General features: G+C 37.8%; 1 protein-coding gene and 1 long non-coding RNA gene across 13 annotated transcripts in view; both read right to left on the bottom strand.

The window, feature by feature from the left end:
• Window positions 1-26561, bottom strand: part of LOC106170538 (uncharacterized) — a 192248-nt gene that overhangs the window by 23404 nt on the left and 142283 nt on the right. For all 12 annotated transcript variants that reach the window (XM_087012706.1, XM_087012703.1, XM_087012702.1 and 9 more), the window contains one exon: window positions 14918-14963. In XM_087012706.1, coding sequence (XP_086868832.1) covers window positions 14918-14963 — 46 coding nt within the window. The remainder of the gene's footprint in view (window positions 1-14917; window positions 14964-26561) is intronic.
• Window positions 4180-14911, bottom strand: LOC147761511 (uncharacterized). Its single transcript, XR_015334466.1, has 2 exons — window positions 14412-14911; window positions 4180-6566 (listed from the first exon to the last, which is right to left on the bottom strand). It is a non-coding gene; the product is annotated as an uncharacterized LOC147761511 (long non-coding RNA).

The raw sequence follows: 26561 nt of genomic DNA, 5'->3' as shown, positions 1-26561 counted from the left end.
AGAGGAAGCTCATACATTGGAAATGAAGACCATATGAAGAAAGAAAAAAAAGGTCAAGTGTGAAGTAAGTAATAATTCTTAACCAAATGAAATCAGAGCATCTTTCTGAGATTATTTTGAGCCTACTAGCTGGTCCCAAACACGTATGCACCATCACAACAGCACAATCATTCCACCTTTTTCGATTGCTTCCACACACCTTCATGTGCTAAAAAAGCTATTTAAAATGAAAAAGTAAGAGTTTGATTGTGAATATATTTGCCTTGGCATTAAATCACTCTCTTACACACTTTATTTTGAAGATCCAAGTTAATTATCTTTCACTTACTCTTCTCATCTAGATGCATTTCTTCAGGGATAACATGCATCACGTTATTTTTCTTCCTGTTCTTCATTTTAAGCTTCCCTGAGGTAATTTTGCCTTTAAAATTATCTAGATCTCGAGTTGATTTTGTTTTCCTAACTCTCTCCTAGAGTAGCGTAGTAAAAGTGTATGTTGAAATACCTAGGATGACCTCCTTTTCCTGTGCCTACTTATGCATTCAGTCATCAACATAGAGGTCAAGGTCACTGAGGTCACACACTCAGAGCTACCTACCACGTTATGCCTTTGGTTTCCCTTTTTTTTTTTTTTTTTTTTTTTTTTTTATTCCCCCATCTTTGGAAAATTGCCTCCATTGGTTATATGGTTATGATGCTGAATATTACTTATTATAATGATGAAAACCAATTGGAGATTACATTCAGCTCCTCTTGTGCAAAAATATCACAGAGACCATTATTAAAAATAAGGCATAAGGAAAAAAAAAAAAAAAACAATAATAATAATTCTATGTTCCTTTAATAATATAGGTTATTCTTTTAAGTGGAAAAAATATTTGCCAGACCTACACAAAAAAGAAAACAAATTGAAGAAGGAAAAATGTTGTCCTTTTCATAAGTGTAAAGGAAGACCAACCTTAAATGGTGTTTATGACAGATTAAATAACTTAACCATAATCAAATCCAATCATTCCAGGTGAGTTCTGTTCAGCTTTCCTGAAATAAATCAAGAGAAAAATCTTTCTTTCATAGTGCAATTTCACAACGACGCATGCAAAACTGATGACACGTACATTTCAATCAGATTTATATGCATATTTCTAGGACCCAACAGCACATTTTCACAGATGAATGCACGCCAGTTCACCGCACTATGAATCTGAAATGTGCGTGTTTGACTTGCCAATGGATTCCAAAGCTTCTTTTGTGTGGCACATTAGCTGGAAGCTATATGCATGTATGTACCCCAGTGTTTCCAGCAGCTTCATTCCTAGTCCTACTGCCTTTCCTGCAGAACAAATGCATTTCATGACTTGATTGTCTTCCTGAACCTTGAATGTTTTCATCTTTTTTTCTCCCATTTAACAAAGCAACTCGAGTTCATTATCACAGACCCACTGCCGCTTTATTACCAGCATATCCGCCATCTTTTTTCCAGGGACCCCTCGTTTTAATTCCTGCTCTTAGCAAATCAGCTACTGTCAGCAGCAAGTAAATCTACAGGTTTAAACTATCTGCAGAATGTTTTTTTTTTCCTTCTCCATTTTTATCTTTAAATTTAAATCTTTAAAATAAATGACATCTTTATAGGAGCTGCAGGTTTTGCTTATGTCTACTTACTATACCCTGTACAACAACTGCGCAACATTCTTTTTCTAGCTGAAATTATACAATCATTTCGACCTATTTCAGCTCAACATTCAACACGTTTTGGTCACCTTGCCGTTTCAAGTCGCAAGAAATAACATTTATTCTCAAGACAAAAACACATTGGCAGAAATGACTGCTAGGATCAAAGCACATCATTACTTCTTTGGTGTTAATGCAGATTTCCAATCCATTAGCATTTTACCAGGCCCATTTTTTGCGCTTGAGAACTAATGGAGCCTAATGTCAACTTCTAATGAACACCTTCACTAAGTACCTGGGAACATGGCAGAATCTCCAGGGCACTTTGTCCTTGACCTTGACCTAGTTCTGCATGCTGTAATCACTAACCATTTTCGAACTGCACTGACCAACAAATGTTCCAAAATAATGCTAAGTTACTAGCACATGGGGGAAAAGGTAGATTCCTAAAATTCTTACGAGTTTGTAACATTTCTAAGGTTGGTTTTTGGGAGCAGCTGGAAACGGATAGATTGAGAAAAACGAGAAAAAAAAGTTGGATGTGGAGAGTGTGGGGTTTCAACTTTGTGAAGGGGTACCGTATCTCTATGATGTATAGTGTTCAGGAGAGACTTGCAAGGCATGTTTACTGCAGGGTAACAGGTGTATCATTGTACAGGGGCAAATAAGGCTTAAAGACAGCTTGTTTACAATGAGTTAGGAAAGACTTATTTTTGGTAATTTTTAAAAATTATTTCTATTTACTAATCAATCTATTTATTTCTTATTATTATTTCTTATTATATTTATTTCTTATTATATATATTATTTCTTATTATTTATTGTAAATTTTCAATTTTTTTCTTTGGCTTATTAAGGTCAGTGAGGGAACTTGTTGCTAAACAGTCCTGACAAATTGCCAATCTTTTTGTTTTATAGATACAAATTCTGTCAAAGAAAAAAAGGTTGCTTTTTCACACCAAATATATTGGCTCACTAGTAAAGAAGTGTGGAATTCTAAATGATTTGGCTAAAAAAAATCTTTATGCACTCTAATAACAGTACAAATAGTCATTCTGATTCCATTCATGTCAACATAATGAACATTCACTTTGAATAGATATTCTAGTTAAACAGTTAAATGCAAAGATCTATGCAATCTGAGGAAAACTGGACAATTTTCAAATGTGCAAATAAAATATATATTTCAATAATTTTTTTTAATGTCAGGGTTATCCACAAATACAATGCACATGAGGTTGCCCTGGCAACATTTCATATAGTATTAACCAACAGCTTTCTGATCGAAAAAGGTCATGCAGCATGTTAGGCGCAGATTGACAGCGAGATACAAAGTAGTCAGATCAACCCGAGGCCAGCACAGTTGACAGAAACAGGGTGGTCACTTAACGTCACCAACAGAGAAGTTTGCATAATGACCTTTTACATACAAAATATCACTTGACATATCAAGAGGATGGATTTTTTTTTTTTTATAAGGCGCCAATGACGTTTGACAAATGGGTAGAAGGAAACATTAAAAAAAATGCTAAAAAAACCCTGCATGTACCTTGCATTAAAAAAAAAAAAAGCCAGGGAATAGTTGAACAGATGCAACTTCCACCTGCTACCAAAAATTAGACCCCAAGGTTTACTGCATTTAACTGCCTCTCATATAAAGGCTGGTACATCTTAATTCTGCTTGTTATTATATCAAATGAAGTGCATTTGCATCAAACACTATCACCATGGCAACAGTTAACCACAACCTTCCGGCTCAGATAATATAAAACTAGAGATTTTGTGGAAAAAATTACTGTAATGAGCACAGATTAATTTTTTTCCCAGCATCCCCATCACAGGCTGCCATTATCACAATTAAAGGTTCAGCTGCCGCAATGTGAACTTGGAGAACCTGTGTCAGGCGGCCATCTGATCAATCACCTACACCCTCTAAAATGTCAGTGAATTTTTTATACCATCTGACAATGGCAGGAGAGAAATAAGTTGCTTGCAGCACATTGCTTCATCTCAGCTGAAATCAACCACTAAAGATATAAAATAATGTAACATAATGCCTTCCAAATTTTGCACACTTCAGTGCATTCTGTCCAAATAAATTAGACCAACTCACCTCTTTTGGGATCCAATACGTACTTTCGTAGGCAAATAGGAGGCATGCTGACGTGCCGCCGCCGCGCCATTCTGACATTGCACTTGTCCCGTGTTTGTCTTCCCTGAGGGTGGGCGTGTGCGTTTTTCGCCCTCTCAGTCACACATCGAACCGAACCGTTTGCCTCTGTAGGAGGTGGCTCTGGTTTGGCGTCTGATCCAACTGTTGCATTGGCAGCTAAAGGTGTTGAACCTTTCTTGCTGTCGCTGCCGTTCTCCCGGATGGTAAATAACCTGGAACCAGGTAGGAAATATTTCTGGGCCGAGTAATCCCTGTAGTTCACCTTGGACTGGAGATAGCTCTGATACATGTATGCCTGGCTGGCAGCAGTGTTGATATTATCACTAGGAAGGACACACATGTATAAATCACAACTAATAATTCTTTTTTCCTTCCTTCCTCAGTGCTGTTTCTCTGCTGAAATTCGAATGCAAGGAAGTTGGTCTTGTAACAGATTTTGGGCCAAGTTATGTCTACTTCCTCCTGCTTAGATTTATCCCCACATAGTGAGCTATATATCTGTCCTCCGTATTTATATATACACAGCACCAGCTTATGTTCTTTCAGTGCCTCCGCTTTCTTTCACTTCCGTCTTAATTGCTTTGACTTTTAATCCTGTACAACCATGTCATATACACAAAGCTGCCAGTAACAGTTAATTCTTCTGGGAATGCAAACTGATAATTTCTCTAAGTTTTTCTTCCGTGGAAATATTACTCTCATTAGCTTCGAGAAGAAGAAATAGATTCAGATATCACTACAGATAATTGATTTGTACCATTTATCTCCCACCTAATCACTGGAGATGATGCATTACGCTACAACTTGGACAGAAATGAGATTAAAACATTTTCATAGTCTTCTCCAGAAAAAAACTAATTTTCATAGGGTCTCCTCCAAAAGGATTTGAAAACCTTAGAGCAAGCTAACTGTAGTTCATTGGGGACAGGTACTGTCGTATTAAAAGCTTGGGAAAAAGAAGAAAAACAAAGGTTATAATTAGACTTTTGGAGAATGCTATTAACTAAATTACAATTTTTTTCAAGTGTCCTGCTAATAGTTGGGGGATATATATATATATATATCAATCATATACAATTTTTTTCAGTGTCCTGCTAATAGTTGGGGGATATATATATATATATCAATCATATAAGTATTATAAATATCAATATATGCTTCAGTTATCATATGGATCTATCAGCCATTGTCTTTACTTTCTAACCTACGTGATGTAATCCTAATTGAAGAACACAAGTAATGGTAGTTACAGGTGAAATGAGCAAACTTCCAAGCTGCTTTTCTTCCTGGCCTAAAAGCTGACGTTAAGAATGTCAGACAAAGCTCTCACAGCCCACGAACATCTCAACTCCGCAATTTTTTTTTCTCACCTTCAACTTGGAAGTGTTACATATGCACTGGATCAGTCTAAAAAGGTAATTCCCCAGATCTGAAATATCGAACAAACCAGAAAAAACTTTCCTGTAATCTGACCTGATTATATGATTCTTTTCTCTCCCCTCTCTCTCCCTTTTCTGTATTAACCAAGATCAGCACTTGAAGAAGTGTCCGTGAACGTCCATACAGATAGATAACAATGTGGAAAGTCACGTTCGTATGTGCATCTGACACGCACAGCGCCTCATGTTCACGGTACTCTTCACATATAGACTGACGTACATCAATAATCCAACGGTATCTGCAGAAGTTGCATTATCCATACAGCAACTGGTGATAATATTTTGGCACCTAGAGAGATATACAACACATATTCATCAAAATCCCTGTGGCTACAGAACAAGCCAGAGCCTTTACACAAGGTGAGTAGTTTAAACAGACACCAAATACATGTGATTCTCTTGTGTGCAACTTGGATTGAAAAGTTCACGCCCTCTTAAACACATACACCATCAGCCTTCTGGCATGAAAAGAGAATCGAGAAATAAAGGTGCATGTAGTCTTTAGTAAAGTGGTCACATTGACTGTTGCACCTGACACTTCGCCAACAGTCTGTCACAGAAAGTTCAAATACACTGGAACTGACAGTGATTTTCCCTCTTGCTATTTAATCCCATGGGTACAGTATTATGGATGTCAACTTAATCCTCTAAAAATCGGTCATAGATCAGGCGAGTTAGGGTACTCCATGTACCACCTGTATAACTCACACAAATGTATGTCTATATAATATATTGTGTCAAATAGCAGCCGTTCAATCTCCATGCAAGCTCAAGTATCCATCAGTCTCCTGGCATGCGCTGGTTTCAGTTATCGACAGCACATCAAATCTTCCGTCAGCCAATCAAAGAATCAATCCTCTCCACTAATTATGCGACATTAAACTCCATTTGAGGACGACAAAGCCATCCAAGTACTTCCCTTTTTTTCAATACACAGGCGAACAAGATGGCTTCTTCCAGTAATCATAAAAGGCACACATTTAGCGTCAAGAAGTGCAGCTCTATGTCCTTCCTTTTTCCTCGAATATCATCATCCGAGTTGATCAACAAAAATTTATGCTGCTAAAAGACATCAGTTACTGATACAATGTATCTTGCAGTCATGCAGGGGCAGCAGCAGTAGAGGTGCCTAGCTAGTGTTTTTCTTCAAGGTGCCTGCGAACCTGTAACTTTACCTAGACTCTCTAGTAAATCAATAGAGAAAGGAAGGATTTTCATTTGTGCTGTGCTGAGCCGTACGTTTTTTCGTGCTGAGCTGCCACGGGAGAAGAGAGTGAATTTTGCTGCAAAATGGAAGATGATATAAAATAATTATAATACATCACTGCTTGCACAAGCTGGAAAAGGCAACTTGTAAGACTTCAAATTTCTTTCCACTGTCTACATACCTTAAGATTTAGAAATGGAAAATGATTTTTATTGATAAAAATTCCCTATTCCTCATGCTGGGTAAAAAATTTCTCAGGGAACTTTTTTTGTCTGAGCATAAAAACCTTAATGTGTCATGCTCTTACAATCTCTCACCCCCCCCCCCCCCCCCCCCCCCGCCCCCAAAACTTGTACCTACTCTGGTGACAAAGAATAGCATGACAAATCACGGAAATGTACATATTTTGTGTGGCTGGAATACTCCATTGCACATCAGCTCTCTACTGTACAGTACACGTATGGCAAAAACCAACCTGAAGTACATTAAAAAAAAAAACAAACTTTCCATCCATTTCTTTTCCAGCCAAAAGACTATCATTAAGAGACTAATGGTGGTGCTGCTAGTCATGAAATGGAAAAAAAAAAATCCCCATCTATTTTGGTTCTAATGACATCACAGTATCATGTGAAAATAACCAGCAGAGGGGGATTTCAATAACGTAACCTATTCAGATCACAACACAAAGAGGACCTGTGCATTTTACAGTTTTATTCCCTTTTGATATAAGCATATGCAAGCCCAAATTAAATATTTATCTGAGGAAATCAAAGCCATCCTCCTAATATTATGACTCCACTGCTCTTACTTTTACTCTATTATTTTTTTCGATGTGTTAATTTATATAAAGCTTTCTTTCTATCTAGCTTTTAAAAACATTAAACTTTAACCATACAAAATCACATTTTCTCTCATCTTTTTCTTGGCAATTCACCAAAATCAGCAAACATAGATTAACCCAGCAACATAATAATACTGACCTTAAAAAGTGTATGGTGCAAACTTCCATTACAAAACCAAGCTTCCTTTTTTAAAATGCTTAACACCTAAATTTCTAATCTCCTAGACAGCAAGTAAACCACAAAATTTCCTGTCAATCTCGAGTTTGATGAAAAAAAAAAAAAAAAAAAAAAACCCTTCTAGCACATCTAGGCTCTTAACACATTACCTGTGAACACTATTGCCCATGGATATATCTCACAAAACGCAAATACCTTGTGTGCGTTAGCTGCTCTGTGAAAAATGTACTTTGCAACTCAATAGCACTTGTTTTGCAGCCTGGATAACAAGGAAATTGGGTCACTTCCATTATATCAAGCATCATGTGCTTAGAGATTAGAGTAACAGTTCTTGGGGATTTTATTTGCCATAAATTGATTTCTACTCAATCAATTTATTTATTTATTTTTCATCACGGGTTAATGGGCAGAAAAAGGGCATGGTAGTCAAGCATACAGAAATGTTGTTTGTTTCTTCATTGTAATGTTACTTGTTAGGTTTCACGTTTTAATTTTTTTTTTTCCTCTTGAAGGGTTAATGTTATCACGCAAGGGCATGGTGCAAACATGTTAAAACATGAACAAGCTATTCAATGGCTTGTTCATGTTTAAATCCACTAATTGGATTTTAAAAAAGGCAAATCAGATATTTCACACTTGGCAAACTCTAGAAGCTTTTCTTTCAGTACACTTTGTACCTTCTATAAATATGCATTGTAATGTGTAAAGCAGTGGGGTGGGGGGGGGGGGGGGGGGTATCACTATGAGCTGTCTTAAATGTCTGATCCTCCAGTGTTTCCATTATTTATTAAATGGTGAACAAATGAAGGGGCCTGAATGGAGACCACCATGTGGGCTCCAAGAACCAAGCAAAATCCAGGGTAATATAATCTTCTACCCTTTGCACACACACACACAGGCAGCTCCTGGCTCAGCAGGCCCAGTCTACAATGTAAAAATCTCTTGCAAACCACTGTATGAATTGTGTTTTAGACAAAATGTTTTACAAGGTACCATGCTGAACGACAATTTCCAAACAGCTGCAGCACCACTGATACAACAGAAAACTATTTTCCTCATTTGTATTAATGCCTACATATTCATGTAAAACAGTGTAAAAACCCTGCTGCTGCTGAGCTCTTTGGACTTACCATGCAGCTGAGCAGCATGGCCTCTGCAACCAACTCCATTTAACAAGAGTTTTGTTGTTGGATATTTACAGGAGACAAAATCATAAATTCACTGCAGCACGCGCTTATGCAAAACCCCCTCTTCAACATTTCCTCACACAAAAACCAAGTGTTGGAAACAATGTTGATATGACGAAATGAGTTTCAGTTTGGATTTCAAGGTAGTTTTTTTTTTCCCATTAAGAGACAATGACCTAACCAGGATATGGCAGCCATATTGGTACAATAATATACAATTATCAGTCTGGAAACTCTTAAAGCCCCCTTTACACTGGACGGCGTCCTTTCTGCGTCCAGCAGTACGGCCCCTTTTGAGAGTTAAAAAATTATAATACTTTACGGCAGACAACTGGCCGATCATTGAGCATTCATTCTGATACAAAATCGATGCTTGTGCCTCCTTATTAAGACCACAGCGATGCCAAATTTCATGGTCGCAGAAAGGACGCAGAAAGGACGCCGTCCAGTGTCAAGGGGGTATAACTGTGCCCAAGATTACCCAAACGGCTGCCAAATTGGAGTTGACAAGGCGATTAGTGAAACACCAAATGAAATGCCAGATGTAAAACTACTCTCAAATGGTATTGGAAAACCAATCACACCACTAAGCCCCAGAATCAGTTTTGCTGATACCAAGGACACCCAAGCACTCAATTGCTAAAGACTAATTTCTGAGGACAGGCGCTTTCTACACTGTCCTATATACCTTATACCTAGAAATCAAAAGTTTCTCAGAGTTTCTATCCCAGGCTCCTTTACAAAGACAATCTACTGGTAATAAAGTATTTCACTTGTGATAGAGGATCTCAAAAAATCAATCTTAATTCTTTCTAGCTGTTCCCTTAGAAATGATATTTCCATAGAACCGATACATACCTCATGCATTCCTCTGCCAGGAAAATCATTCATTGCACAAATAAATAACACTGAATACCATTCTGGTCCCTCATGCCTTATAATGACCATATCAACATAGATATGACAGTCAGCTTGAAAACAAAACCCAGTAAGAAGCATCAACTGTCCATTATATACACATTGCCATCATATGTCACATATTCAGAAATGCCCTGATACTTTCAGGTTCCGCATCAATCCCCCCATTAACCGATCACATTACCACCGACCTTGAACGACTCCAGTTTGATTCCCTCATGTCCTCTGATGGCCATGGAAAGACACGGAATCCCTTTCATCAAAATTAATGACACCAGGAATGTGTTCAGTTAAGACCTGATGCTCAGGCATTCAGAGACAGTTTAACCTTGACTTCCTACGTTCTCACTGTTCACTGATATACCGCCTCAGTGACACGGATTCCAGCTCGTTCATTTTCATTATCACCATCATCATAATTCTTTTACTTCTAATCTTATCATCATTCAGAAAACTAAATGGTGCTACTACCTACGGAGCTGCCCACACAGCACATTACAGCTTCCATTCATGCCAAAAGTTGGTGTGAAAATGTTCACTGCAGAAATTAAAAGGCATCTAAATAAATGTGCCTGCAATTATAATCTTCATTATTATCATCATCATTATTGCAATTGACCCAGTTATGTGAAGCTGTCCTGATCTGCTATTAGCAGATTTGAACACCGCGCGATCCATCATGATCATGTGTGACTGCCGCCAAATATTAATAAATCCATTGACAAACACCAAATTCATCCAGGCATAGAACACACACTTTCAGTCAACAAAACATTATCAGATTAGTACCTTATCCTGTTTTATCATATCAAGCCCTTATTTTACTTATTTGACAACAGTCATTCCTTTATCAAATATAATAATAATTTATTTACATATTTATTGCTTATTCATCTTTATCATTTTTCATCTATGATATATCTGTTTCTTTTTATACAATCATTTATCTGTTCCTTTTTATCTTTCACTAACTAAGTTCATTGTTTTACTTAAATATTAAGGTCACTCGCACTGTCCAAATATAATCAGGGTTGTCAAAGGGTCTGACCTCAGAGCGAACATTTTCCTCTGAGGTGACAAAAAGTTGCGGTATGACGTCACCGAGAAAACAATACCCAAACCCTCGGCATACAGCTCACTGTCATTATATTACCCAAGTCAACATTATGACATATAAAACCATCCTTATCAAATGAGCTGGCAAACAAAATATTATTTCAGAAGATAACACAATGTGGAGACGGATCTAATTTGAGACAACTTCGCTGCCTGATATATATACCATTACAGAGTGGCCTAAAATTAATTATTTGGGGCTAATAAATAACATATATAAAGAATAAAAAAAATTAAAAAAGCCAAATCAGAACTGGAGCCAGTGGAACCCCCACCAGATTTATTCCATTACACGTGTTGCAATGTGGTCAATGTCACCTTTACTGGTCAGATCCCACGGCCAAGATAACATTTCATCAGACTGTTCAACTGATAGGGATTCTCATGATCAATAACATACATATAAGGCATCATGGCCAGACGAAATGAAATACTGCTTCAGCAGTTGAGTACTTTTCTTCTTTTTTTTTTTTTAATCAAATTCTTCTGTCACATGGACTTTGCATCTGTTATCTTAAAGCTGATATGGCATCGCGTCCAGACAATTATTGTATAGATCTCTCTACTATAGACCCACTAGGCGATGACAGTTGCCGTGTAAAAAATCCTCTAGAAAATTCTCTCTATGCAGAACAGAAATAACCACAGCTAGTGAACAGCAAGAGAACCATTTCTGAATATCTAATGAAAATAATTCCTCTACGTGGCCCTGGTAATGGAATGTTATTTTAGCATTTAAGTAGTTCTTTAATTTGTTTTTTTTTTTTTTTTTTTTTTTTGGTAACAATCAGACTCATGCCATGGGCTTTTACCTAAGTCAGGCCATATTCAGCATCAGAAGACATTGCATTATAATATCTATTTCATTTTTAAGGTTTGTTAGCACAAATTTGGAGGACACTAACACAATTTTCATGAAAATCAATTCCTATTTTCCAGCACTCACTAACAGTGACAGATATGATCCGTATACTCAGTTAAGGTCCAGTACACCTAAGTTCAGTTCCTATAGAAGCAACTGTAGCTTCCTGTAATATATGTCAAGTAAAACACATACATAAATATATGCATTATTCGTCAATGAACCCCATGTTAACGACAAAATCAGAAATTACATCTGAATGTATTTTTCTGGCTGAACTTAACAATTAAGACCCGACTTCATCATTAGTAATATCAATCTTAAAAGACCTGATGATGCAACACACCACCATTCTTACCTTGCGTCGTTCGATATTGCTCTTGAATTAATTAGGCAGCCATTAACAGCTGAGCAAAATAGCCGCAGTTTCAAATGTCACCGACTCGTCACAATGCGTGGCTTTATGCACGTAGCCAGTTGTCGAATATTCCCCGTCAACTACTGAGCCAGCTAAATGAGTAATGCACCAGCTCTTATCTCCTCTCTTTATAATCTACAGTGGGCGCCTTATCGGTACTGGCTTCTCAGGTCTCCGCTTTTCTGTCAGAGGTTTTAAATTCCTATTTTAGGTTGATAACCGATGGGGTCAAAGGCCTCTTATGTCAACAGACTCTCCTATTCTTGGGTCGAGAGAGAGAGAGAGAGATGAAGAGAGAGCAACGAACTTACCAACCAGTCAATTTAAGAAGTATCCAAGGTTAATAATAATATCAAGTCCCAGATAAGTAATATCCATTATACTTAAAAGTCTCTGAAAAAATCCTATAAAATAATTTTACACATTAGCAACATGAGGTAAATCTATCACAAGGCATCGTCAATATACATTGCTCTAATAGCCTGAAATGTGTTAGAGGCGACAGCTTACAAACAGTGTCTTATTAATAATGACAGGAAAATATTTTCTCACCCAAAATTGAATACATTGACCTGGAAACACGCCAAGATTATAACCGTCTGAGCAAATCCAACCTTTTTGAAATAAATCCTTAAACAATTAACTGCAATTTAGCAGACAAGTAATCTGGCAATACAGGACTGGAATCTCCAGATAATTATCTGCCATTCAGGGGATTTCAACTTCAATGCAATCAATAGATTCTTCCATTTATCAAAGTCAGGCTAGAGCCAAATAGTTACTGGAGATTATATCGACTTTCTAAAAGTAAACTTGCCAGGTCTTCCATAATCTGCTCCAATTCGCATTACACATTTCACTCAGATGGAAGGAGGAAAGAAGTGAATCAAAGAAGGAAAGAAGATGTGAACTGGGCAGAATGGCAGCAATATACTGATTGCTCACTTCTGTTTATTTTTTTATCTATAAGAAAGGACTATTACACCTCTATTTCATCTTCGACAAAACATTTCTATTTCTTTTCCTTGGCTTCCTTTCTTTTTCAATTGCCATAAAACTTCAAGCATGTCTTTTGCATCTTACAATCACAATTGAAAAACGTCAAGCAAACTGTGAACATGAAAATGCTTTATAAGTAATTCTATCTAAAATCTATGACTACATGCAGATTGTGACTCTCTCACTGTTTGCTACTAGTATGTTTTTCCAAAAACTGCACCATACAAAAAAAAAAAAAAAAAAAATCATATCACCAACACAGTGACCCAATTGGCACTGAGCCACCCCTCCACTAATTTCTCCGTTGGCAGTTCACAAGTCCATGCTGTAATTAGACTGAAGTACCTGGGCGATGTGTAACCTTAGTGGTGACCTTGACTTCAAAAGTGGACCAAAGTTTTTTCCTCCTCCCTGCACATTCATCAATTCTTTGTTAACTTCACTAGATTGCACTTCACTCAATTAAAAAATTATAAAATCACTGTCTATTTCTGTAACTAAATTTCATCTTTAGAACTCAGTCTTCATTTCTGTGCACATCTAGATGAAATCTCCTTCATCGTTATTATATCAAGTGTGTTGATAAATCCTCCTTCTACTCAGTCCCTTTCACATTTTTCCTGGATTACCACTACATCATTTACGCATGCCGCTTAACAAGTATGCAGCATAACTTATAAATTGAAAATCTGAAAGAACATCTTTTTATATTGAAAAAAAAAATCAAGATCTGTTTTCACATGATAACAGCAATACAGGTACAGTACATTAAACCAACTGAAAAATTCATTTTCCACCTGACAACCTGTAACTACAGCTTAGCAAGGAATGCCAATGCAATGTTTTTTCACTCCATTTCTTATTTTATTTCATTTAGACATGACCTTGAAATGCAATCACACAAGGGGATCATAACAGGCAAAGTCAGGGCTGCATGGGTTCCTCGATCTAATCCAACTTTTTCAAAACAACATCTTGTGGATGCACTTTACGCGTGGAGAGATAAAATCAATTCCTACCTTAAGGCTTAACTATACCCTGGAAAAAAAAAACATTGGATCTCTCTCTCAAAGTATTTGATTTTCAGCCAATTGCCTTGATCTTTAGGGTCACATGTAAAATACACACTGGAAGACATTCTTCCAGGAATCAAAATGCCAGCACATTTCTTTCAGTTCCCATCAGGTGAAGGGAGCATGATGGAAGGCAAATAACAGTTTCCCCGATGTTCCACTATTGATTCTACCATACATCTCTCCCAGCCAGCTAAAACATTGGCACATCTCTGAAGGATCTGTGTTCAAAATAACAGCCAAAAATGGAGAAAAAGAAAAAAAAAAAAAGAGGGTGATATTGAACATCTTCGGCAGCAAAATTTGGCAAAGAATTAAAAAAAACTTACTTGGTTGAGACATGCTTCTGTTGTCATGCCAACTGTTGCCACCCTCATGGGAAAGTTCTTAGTTTGGCTCCTCTTGGGTTGAATCCATGTCCTCTTGCAAACTGTCATGTGACTTGTCTCCATGACAACGTGGATATTTTTTGTCTTTCGTCTTCAGCCCCTCTGTTGTTTCCATGACAGTGATCATATCAGTTGGGTTTCCAAGGCAAAAACATTTGTCAAATTGTCTTTGTCTATGTCACTTTTTTTAAAGTTTTTTTTTTCCTTACATATGTCTGACACACAAGCATTTTTGTTCATTCAAAATACAATGCTCACACACCAGACCAGACAATATATAACACAACACAAAGACAAAGACGAACAAAACATACATACAGATTCATTTGCACAATAAACAACACAGCCTAACAATCTTTTGAAGAAAAAAAAAAAAAACGACATTCTCAGCAGACACATAGACAGAGACTGACGCCCACACTCATCGCACACAGTTAAAGACTTACATTGGTTCCCTGAGTTTGGCGACATCTGAGGACTCAAACTGGCCATCTGAAAGAACAAGAACACAGATTTTATAAAACTGCTATTTTAACTTATGTCAAATCAAGGGACACTTCATCTGTTCTCCACTTTTTCCCCTCATTGACACACCCTTCTTCTTTTCTACCATCCATCCATCCTTCCATCTAGTCATTTGGCCCATTTTCAAGTCAATTTCTAAGTCTCTACACCATTGGAAATTGACCTTAGATCAGCAGATCACTGCAAATATTTTAATTATTATTATTATTATTATTTTTTTTTTTTTTTTTTGAGTTTTTAAATTACCTTTCTCAGCACTGGCCTATTATTCCAAGTCAAAGGTTTCACGTATAGCGCTTTGCGCCTGGTATAAAGAGGTGGAACAGACATACTGAATTCCAAAACGCACTTCTCAAAACATACAATACAACTAAAATGTCATCTAAATCCAAAACTGTTGTAGTTCTTCAACAGACAACTTGCAGATAAGCTAGCAGATCCGTAGGTACACGCCCAACTTTGTTACATGGCACTCATCACCAGAACACTCTCGACGATGAAGACACAGAGATAAAGCGCAAGAGTCACTAACAGCAGCAGCCCCACAAGACACAGTGCAGTGACGGACGAGTAGTCTTGATCCTATCAGCTAGAGAGTAAGCACTCTCTAAGATACTGAGCCAGAACTGCTTCGATTGGATCAAGTTTTTAATCCTCCAGTTATTGATGTGGTGGCACTAGCACAGCTATTCTATGTAATGTCAGATAAATTGAGTTAACAGGAATAAAAACCAGCAGATCTTACGCAGCAACTACCGACAGAGAAAGCAATTCACCCAGTAACCACGAGTAATTGCCTGGCTGTCTGTTCTTCTTTTGAGAACATTATCTTTTCTATCTTTTCCTCCTGATTTGAACATTGAGCCGTCTTGGGACTACTATAACCCGATACAAAAACCGCGTGTTCAGTGTTCCTCAAAAGGCCATTATGTTAATCTGAATCCACGACATGTGCCAGAACCCTAAGCTGCTGCTAATTTGCAGCAAAGCGCTCTGCAGAGTTTTGCCGGCAAATTATCAAACCTTTTTATCCACAGTAATTCTTATCTAATCCAGCATCTGGTTGCATGTTTCCCCTGCCCCTTTCCCCTCCCTGCTGAGCCATTCAAACACAAACATGTCTCCCCTGCCCCTTTCCCCTCCCTGCTGAGCCAGCCCCTGGGTGGTGGATGCCCCCCCCCCAAGGAATCACTATTCAAACACAATGCAAGTTAAGAGACTGTACTACTACCCAGGCACGAGTACAGTGGTGGGGAAAAAAGCGGAATTGAATTGGCATTTCTGCACTGCAATGCCCCTTTAAAGACTAACAGTGTTATGTGGTGGTAAATGCTTCACACTTCCACAACTCCAGAGAGGAAAAAGAAAAAAAAAAGAGAGGGGGGGGGGGGGGGAGGGAGAGAGAGCGAGAGAGATCCAAAAGCTCTAACAAAACTATTAAACTGGTATTTGCAACAACAGTTCTTCCCTTCTCTCATTTTTCAGACCCTCGTATTTGCAACAAAAGTTCTCCCATTTCTTATTTTTTTGACTCTCGTCCCGCATTTTTTAAAAAGTAGAACAACCCGAGTGTTTTGCAGAATCCCAATGTAAAGCAATGACTGGATCTTTACATTGGGGAGAATCGGGTTCCCTGGCTAAGAACTTACTAGTAATTACCAACGTTACATAGTCACATCTTACCCTATCAGGAGCAGTGTTTCAGTACTCTCATGGAAATCCTAGTCAACTAAGCCGGGAACTGACTTTATTTATTTATTAATTTGTTTATTTATTTATTATTTTTTGTGTGTGAAACTTGGGCCAGACCAGACCAGAAATAATCTGACAGGTGCTACCAAGGCTTGTATCAGACTGCCTAACATTGGACCTCTGCTGCAAGATACCATGTCATCTGGGGTGGGGTACTTTAGGTCCAAGTTAGTCTTGATGTGAATGAGGCCAATGGGGGCCGTTACTCCCACAGTGACAGGTTTATCGAGCCATTTTCTCCTCAAACAAAAGAGGGCTGCAGCACTCTGGGTGATCAATCAAGCACTCAATAATAACAATATGGCTGCAGCGCACTGATTCAGAATCCCACTTCCATTTGAATGTATTCCCAGTGGAGATAAAAACCACCACGGAAAGTGAAGATTCCTAGGAATGTAGCGTGATGCCACAGCCAAAATTTCCATGAAAACAGCTTGCATGAGCAGGGCCTTGATTACACTTCACAACTGCCCTACATGCAATTCTAACATATGTTATTTCATTTACACAAGACTTTTTAATTTTTTTTTTTTTTAGTGGTACCATCAAATACCTTTCCCTGTGTGTCTGTATTAAGTGCCTGGCTGTGGAAGTCTAATAATTTAGCCAAGCCAATCAATATAACTGCAGGATAGTCCAGGATTTTTTTCTTTCTTTCTTTTTTTTTCCATAAAATCATTTAGATCTGTCATGATGACTTGATAGCAATGCTTCTCGTTTCACATCGTCTCATCTTCGTTAAAGGTTACCTCATTACTGCTGCCTCGCAGTGGAAGTAAAGCAATTTGGAGAAAAACCTTAACAAAATCATTTCAACTGAAACTTAACTGAAATTTTTAAATATCAGAGTGGCTACATCTTACAGATCTAATTAATACTAGTGTTAATATTAAAAAATAAATAAATAAATAAATAAAAATAAGAAAGTTAAATAAAAAGTCAATTTCTGATGAGATTAATGCTACAGTCATAAGAATTTTCATTGAATAATTTACAAACTGTCTAGAGGAAACGTAGCATTTATACTTTTTTCTTTCTTCTTTCCTTTTTTCTTCTTCTTTGCCTTACACTGGTATACAAAGTTTAAATACCAAACAACCAAACAGTCAAGGATAGATGGGATAATTTGTTTGAGCACCATCTTTCTCAGATAATGTTACGTACGAGTCAGGCATAGCTTCAGGCAGCTGCATTGTTTCCCTGTTTGCTTATCAATGGAAACCACATTGTTGTGCAGAGTTTTTTTTTTTTTTTTTCTCCAGGCTAGGAGACACATTATCTGGATTGTGTAATGGCACTGATTGCCATTCTGCCTAACTTCATGTCAACTCGTGTTTCGTGCTGTCACGTCCTGTATTATTCGTGTGGATAAACAAACACAATGGTTCTCTGCAAATGTGGGTAGGAGATGCACATGCGCTTTTATTTGTGCCAACACACACCAACGCACACACACACACATACACACACACAATATTAGAAAACTGCAATTTTATGATATATGTTACACACACACAAACAGGAATGCATGTGCATGCCCTACATGGCAGCATACACATACCATTGCCATAAATAAATTAATCCAGATAAACAAAGGACATAATACAAATCAGTGTTTGGACAGATTTTGGTAAAGCAACAAGCTGTGGATAAAACAAACAAACGAATAAACAAACAAACAATCACAAACTTGCTGTACCAGCAATATGAAGACCCATTTTTTTTTTGTTTGTTTGTTTTAAACCTTGGCCACAGATACTCCCGGCATTCATAGCCAATAAGCATGAGGCAGACTTAAAAAACAAACCCCACAAATCAATTCCCTAAGAGGAAAAAGGAAAACCCTAAACAGACTTTTATTGAATAATTTTCCCTTAGCACTTCTTACAGGTTTCGTGGAATCAGACTGTGCTGTTAACAGACTGCTCCCACAGGGTACACTTAACACAATTGTCGCCAGAAATTCAATTGAACAGTGCAAAGGTGGTTTTATCCTGTTTTATTATTCTGTACATTATGGACGCAGTGACAGCATTTATCAAACCAGCTTCATACTCCTTTAAAGTATGACTTGCTGTGGAAGTCAATGCAATTCCAACAGTAGCCACATTTCATTTTGCCTCTGCATAGTAAGAATAGTTCAACCTAGGCTACAATTGTTTAAGGGGCTATGTTGGAAGTCCACACAAAATGAGCTTCTTATTGCATATGTGTATGCATGCATGTACACAGGCACACACACACACACACACACACACACACACAGTCATGCGCACGTGGTCAAATCACAAACCGAGGCTATTCTAGATATTACTGATACAAAGCTGTCAAGTTACAGCTGCAACTGGTTGCTGCTGAACAGATTTCTCAACAAGCACAATGTTGTGTCACAACAACCACAATGGAGAGTAATATGCATAGTAAGCACATACACCAGCCATGTGAATTCCAGGACATATGTATACATACCGACATGCCTAATAAAATGGAAGCCAGGATGAAATCTATGGTGGTTGAGCGGCAAGTCCATGTTTTTTTTTAAGCTATCTATCTCTTTTCATGTATAATCTAATCATTGTGCCTCCTCTACACCCCAAAAAATACACACACAGTTTAAGCTTTTCTTTTAAATCTTTACCATCTCATTCTCATCTCTTATTAAATGCATCATTAAAATCCAAAAGAAAAACTACATGTAATCATAAAGGCACCTATTCACTGTACAAAGCATGTCTGCAGTTAATGGCATGAAAGTTGTCCTTTTAATTTCAACAAATCCAAAGTACGGAGTACAACAAATCCAAAGTACGGAGTACAACAAAGTTGCTAGTAATACTACATTATTTTTAGGTCTACGGGTCAACTTTACACAAACCTTAAGCACTATAATCAGGATTTTGCATGACAAAAAACAGTAAAGCTACCAAATACAACCTTCACATAAGTTCATCAAACTCCCTCAGGTCTGAGCTCGAGATATTTTTACGACAGTAGTCAAGTGCAGAGGTAATGAGAGGGACTAAATCTGCCATTGTATCGGCCGTCTGTCTTGAGGTGCAATGCAGCATGAGAAAAATCTTCCTGTCCCAGAAATGTAATGTACGGAAATCTTCATTTGTGTACATGAAACCTGCCCAGAAGATAGCAGATCCATTTCACTGATACCTCATACAATATTGGCAGCTTGTGATCAGGGCCAATGCATTGTTTACCTGACCCAACGTTTGCCCCATGACTAGGTGGAACATATATTTCTTATACCTTACCAACTAAATTCCACCTAAATGACAGTGGTTTGTACATCATTTCACTGGTATGTGACAGACAGACAGACAGACAGACAGACAGACAGCCCAATCGGTGACATCCCTCATCTACTTGCTCTTAATAAACAACATCTGCTGCTCAATCCAAATCACCTTTTTTAACACAGTGCCCTGAGCGGTTCACATGTCTTCATCATTATCCATTATTACTATCCCTATCCCTCACATTTTAAACTCATCCACAGCTAATCAGGGACGCTGAAGTTATGCTTTTTGTGTGACAGTCACTGTTAAGAAACAGATTTTTGTCCAACTTAAATAGAGACTTCCCACCAAAACAACACAAATCTCTCTTCTTAAAGCTTTTTCTTTTTCGGCAAGTGGAAAAAAAATCTACATTTACACACCAAAAACAAAGAATCAAAAAACATCAAATAAACAATAATTATAATACATTTGCCCAACATTCCTTTACCATTGGTTTTTCATCCTCATCCTGTTCCAGTTTTTCATGCTGTTTCCCTATGCCCTCAAAGAAACTGCTGTATCTCGACTTGTGAGACCCGCTGGGCACCAGGACCTTTGCAATGGAGGAGGCTAGTCCTTTCAGCCCTCTACTTCCTAAAGACCAAGCTCTTGGTCTCATCCCTGTATCTGCAGACTCTTCAGTTTGCTGTACCCCTGGCTTGATATAATCATTTGAGGATATCGTACGAGCAGGATATTTTGACTGGCCAATGCTAAATAACTCTGGTTCAAAATCAGCACCACCTTCTTTTTCTTCTTCTACTCTTGCAGGGGATTTTGACTTAGATTGCTCCTTTTTTGTTATGCCAATTTTTGAGTCAGAATTGAAACCTGGGATTGTGATTTTCTTGGGAAAGCTAGGCAACATTAAACTGAGTCTCTGCAGGGTTTTTCTTGGCCCAGAAGGCACAGGGGACAAGGAAGAAGCACGGGACGCCTGGGGAGAATTGCTTTTGGAATTGTCCTTTTTTGTCAATGGTGAACTACTTCGTGACATACCTTCCTTGGGCGATTGCACCAGGGGGGAACTCCCCCTTGAGGAGCCTCTTGAGGAGCCTTGTTTGGATGAAGATGACAACGATGGTGATGGGGATCTATCGCGTGATGTGCTAGACAGGGATTTTATGACTGGAGGAGATATATCTCTGCTCACCACATATTTCTCTCCCTGGTCTCGGCCCTTTCTGAATCTATCTAAAAACCTGGAAGTATCAAATCTTGTAACTGCAGGATAGAAAGCAGAAGATGGCTCATTTGCAGTCTTTTGTTCTATGACTGAAAAATGAGGCATATGGGTTTCAAACCTTTTTTGAGTATTTGGAGACCCTGGTGATGACATAGATTTAGGTGATCCTGATGTTGACATGGACTTAGGTGATCCTGGTGTTGATAAGGATTTCTGGGATCCTGGTGGTGTAACCAATGTAGGTTCTGGTGATCTCAACAATGACATGGAGTACTGGGATCCTGGGTAGGGAAGCAAGCTTGGTGATCTGAATGCTGACAGAGACTTCGCTGATACTAAATTTGATTCATATTCCGCCAAGCCTAATGTTGATAAGTTATCAATGCTAGATTCTGATTTTGTTAAATTCCCCACATCTGTAGATTCAGTAGGTCTTGACTTTGTTGTTACAATTGAAGTTGATCCTTGTGAAAAGGATGAGCAATCAGCCTCCTCTCCATCACTATGATTGCACAGTAGTTCAAGATTTGTAAATTCAGCTTCTGAAGATGACATATTAACTACCTGATTTCAAACTCCTCTTCAGAAATATGAACTTCCTACCTCTTTTCATGAGAAAAGAAAATATTTGAGACAGTGAACAAATTGGTAAATTACTGTCATGATGGAAGAACAGTTGCCATGCAACCACTGTGAAGTAACTATGACAGTGTGACATCATCATTAATCTAGCCAATTGGGATTGAGAACACAAAAATCCAGTAAACAATTAACTTTCAACAATGCAACACAAAGTTTCACCTTCAACAATGGACACAGAATGTAGGCTATTGTTGGAACAACAAAACTATGTATTGTTGACATTGCAAAGAAGACAATGACAACACTACTGTTATAAAGCAGAGATAAAATAACTATCCATTGTTGAAAACTCAAAAAAAAAAAAAAAAAAAAAAAAAAAAAAGCCACTTTCCCTGAGTAGGAAAACGGACAATTTCCCAAGTAGGGCAAACAGACAATTCTTCAAGAAAGGATTAAACAGTCTTTTTCTCTCTCTCAATAAAATGCATTGCTACATGCATGTTATTTTTCATATCATTTTTTCAAAAAGCAGCATATTAAACGTAATCACAACTTTTTATTGCAACTTAGTCAGAGAGACCCTCCTAAGAGAACACACACATGGACCCATTACACATGTCTAATCCAGATCCCATTAACTTTAATGGGGATCTTATTATATACAACATGACGCATTACAAATCTGATCAGCATCAACATCCAATCTAACCTTATCAAACTAACAGAATATGTGAGAACCAGTTCTCAACTAATCTGGGGGAAAGGAAAAAAAGAGAAAAAAAGGCACGTGCTGGCCTCATGGACTCTGACACAAAATGCCATTGCACCCTCCCCGCCAGCACAGTACTCAACTATTTCTGGCAAACTGACATTTACAAAGCTACAACACTGTTACTGTGCCAACATTCTTGTGATTCTCAATGATGGCCTGCTTCCTCTGCTGACAGTTTCATACAGATGCCCTGTTCAGACAAAATCAATATCCTGTGCGTTCCTAGTGCATTTCACGTAACCAGACATATTGCACTGATTCTTTCAATTTTAATTTCCAAAAGGGGTGGTTAAAAAAAAAGGGGGGGGGAGAGAAGAAAAATAACTTGATGAATAGTATCTGAGTAAATGTATCCAGCCATCATATGGTAAGGGTTATAAGGAAGTTAAAAGAAAAAAAAATTATAATAAGATGATCCCCCCTTTTTTTAAGAATATCCACTTCTGTTGGAATAAATTTAATTCACACAATCTTCAACCTTTTCTTTTAAATGTGTCCGTAACAATAGACAAAGAAAGGGCCACATCAAATTGAACCAGGACTTTTCTAGACTGAACATAAGCCCAAGAAGTTTAAAACCAGCTGCGTTAAGACCAGAACTATTTCAAACTGAAAATCAGTCTAAAATGTGTCTAATGAACCATATGTGTGTTTTTGTTCATGTTTCAGGTGTGACTAGCAGAAGAAATGGGTTGCAAAAACAATGTGCTCCCCCCCCCCTTCCACCCATTTCTTTAGCGTTCAAGAAGTAGCTAAAATCCTTCCTCAAGTACCTTGTGTGGTTGGAAAGACAACCCCATATGTTATAATGCACTTGTTGAAATAATGGAAATACATTTAAAATAGGTTAAAAAATCTAAATGCCCTTGAAAAAAACATGTATAATCACATTAGGAACTGGTTTTCTTTTCCTTTCTTTTTCAGCCTTACTGACAAAATATCAGGTGCTTTCTCTCAAACAACCAAACAACAGCACCTTGCAGCTAAATAACCAGGTGTTCCTTTTTATTCTCCTCTCCAAGTAGAGCCTGTCAGGTTGTCTCAGTCTTAATGCTCACAACACATTTTACTATTTGAGTAGGACATACTTATAACCAATAAAATGGCATGGAATTTGTTGGAGGAAAGATCTGCACATTTTGGTCAAGAGGGGATGGGCTGGGAGGCCAGGAAGAAGGGGGGGGGGAGTGAGGCATAAAACAATCAGTTTTGTACCCTCTACCTTTAAAGTGCTTTCTAGGTGAGAAGGCCAATCTCTGCCCAACAATCACTTAACTTCCCCACTTAGTGAGGGTGAAAAAACAGAGATGTAAACCGTTACCTAACAGGAACCATACGGACACCTTTCAGGAGTAGCATACCAGCCAATTTATGTCTTGGGTATTCTAGAATCCTCTCATTATGGCATAACTGGCATTCCATGCCCTGGCGCCTCTTGCTAAGATACATCGTTGTGCGATCTTTCATGATCATTACCTGAGCGATAATTTATTGAGATCTATAATAATTTTGTTCTAACTCTCCGTAATGGGCTATGATTCTGTAACTTATACATCTATGGAGATGTTCTGGCCTTATTACAAGCCAAATATCTCGTTCGAACAGCTTAGGGTCGTCTTCTGTCAAAAGGTAGACATAATAACAGTAAACATTTAGAAACTCAGAATATATATATCAGGTTAGTGCATCTTAGGGGCCTTACTTCTTGCGCTGTCCCATTTGGGCCTCCCAGCGCATTTATGAGGATGGTCCTTTAAACACTACACCTTTTACAATTTGATAACCTCTGTCAGGCACATTTTATATCTAGTTACGTTTACTCTGACTTCCTTACATAGTTTTATGGGAGTAACTGGCTCCAACTGCTCTACAGATAGAAATATAACAGTAAAACAGAGCAAACATTTCTCTTAGATATGGAGATCAAACTTATCATTAACACCTAGCACAGTCAATTGTGGCCAATAGTTATTATTCAGGCTGGTGATCTGATCTAACCACAAATAGTTATAAAACCTACAGGAGCTTTTGCCTGGGTCTTAAAAGTTAATACCCAGCATAAAGTTGAGTTTTAAATCAAGCCTAAGGTTATTATCTTCTTGTTGTGAAGACAATCTTGGCTCCACTCCTGTGCATGGACAGAGGGGTATGAGACAGGAACCGGTTGGAAGAAATTTGATTTTGAGCAAAAAATGTCCAGACTACATTAAAATTTTACTTAGGTTTTGTGCTTTTTGTCATGTTCAGTTAAATAAGAGCCTGCAGTATAAAAGTTTTTTTTTTTCAGAAAAAGACCCCCCCCTCTTGAAATCACTGGCTACAGGGCCCAAAATATACATCATGAACTCAAATGTTTACAGATAATTTGGTTGTATTAACACTTCATCACCTCCTAGAGCTGGCTACATCATTTACTGTGGTTAAATGTGAATTGGATTGTGGTTGGAGTGTAGACCTGGTTCACCTCCATGTTTACCCCCTAACATGTGGTTAACCAAAGTCAAAACCACAAGGCATAAATACAGGAAATGTGCACTTACTCTTGGAGTCATGGCCAGCTAAGATTTAACTGCTTACCAGGCTGTAACAGTTCTTTGATTAAATGTCTGAAAAACCTTCACTCAAATGGACATTGTAACTGTACAAAACAGAAAACTTTTTTTAAAAATTCACATCAGTTGATTAGTTATATTTTACATGCCTTTTCTTTGTGAAATGCATTTTGTAGCTTACATTACAGTATAGAACGTTCCAATACTTTTACAAAAATTATCCTTTTTTAACTGCATACGGTATATTTTCTACCATCATTCACCCCCCCCCACAACACACACACAACACACACTTCTGGCTTCATATTGCACTGCCACCATAAAATTTTTAGGATAGGATTAGGCACATAATCCCAACCCAGTGACTGACTTTTTAACCATCTTTTTATCTTTTTTTATCAAAGACCTATCTTCATATGACATTCTTTTAGAGGAATGTCATAACATGAGAGGAGGTCAGTGAACTGCTGTCAACTGTAAAGAAATAATGACCAATGTCCACAGCCAAATATCTCCAGGGGGTCATCTAAAGAATGCCTGACCACAAGTACCTACCTATTTCAGTTCAGTCTAAATCCTCAGCATTCCATTTCAATAAAGTAACTATAATTTACTGTAAGCCTGCAGCATTAGCCATTTTTTTTCACAAAATTTGCATGGTACTTGATTTTAGTGGACTAGTACCAATTTTATGTTTGAGTCCAAGCTGACTTGGGTGTTTTGGTGTTGAAAGTAAGACCTGTATTCGGTCTGTAGTTCTCTTGTACAAACCCGCCTACTTCCAGGGCCAAACATTTTTGGCAGGTACTCTCACTTTAACATGGTCTTTGAATTGACATCAGTCTAGTTTGCCAAGCCATGTGTTTTAAGCGTGATAATATTAACAGGGCACAGGTATAGCACTTTTTAACAATTATGCCATTTCACTTTTGTTTTCTCTCTCTCTTTCTCTCTCTCTCTCCTTCCACCCCCCCCCCCCCAACATACACACACAAACACAATAATATCATATCATTTCTTCTGTCCTCAGTTACAAGCTAAATTTCAAGGCACAACCTGACCTTGTGATCAAAACTTCTATCTGCAGCCATCCATGATCTTGCATACTTTATTACTTTATATAAATGTTAAATAGACATTCAAAGGGTTTCTAGAATCACTGAAACATGACATCTGCCTCGGGACACTCAGTACTGTGTGGGCTGCAACAGCTTTGCTATTTGGCAAAATTCTAATTTTTTCATTAACAATAATACTTCATTATCAATAATTTATCTTTCTCTTTCAACAAATTAAGTAAGCCCCGTCCTGATGCCATTATCTAGGGCAATAGACAAGTGTTATGCCGAAAGTGTTTACATTACTAGTAAATTCTTTCAACTGATATATGTCCAGTTATAAACCCCCCTTTATACTGGACATCGTCCT

This window comes from Lingula anatina, chromosome 5 (assembly GCF_051362555.1).
Source record: "Lingula anatina isolate TDL-2025a chromosome 5, LinAna3.0, whole genome shotgun sequence".
Classification (NCBI taxonomy): domain Eukaryota; kingdom Metazoa; phylum Brachiopoda; class Lingulata; order Lingulida; family Lingulidae; genus Lingula; species Lingula anatina.
This window is presented reverse-complemented; position numbering and strand designations above follow the sequence as displayed.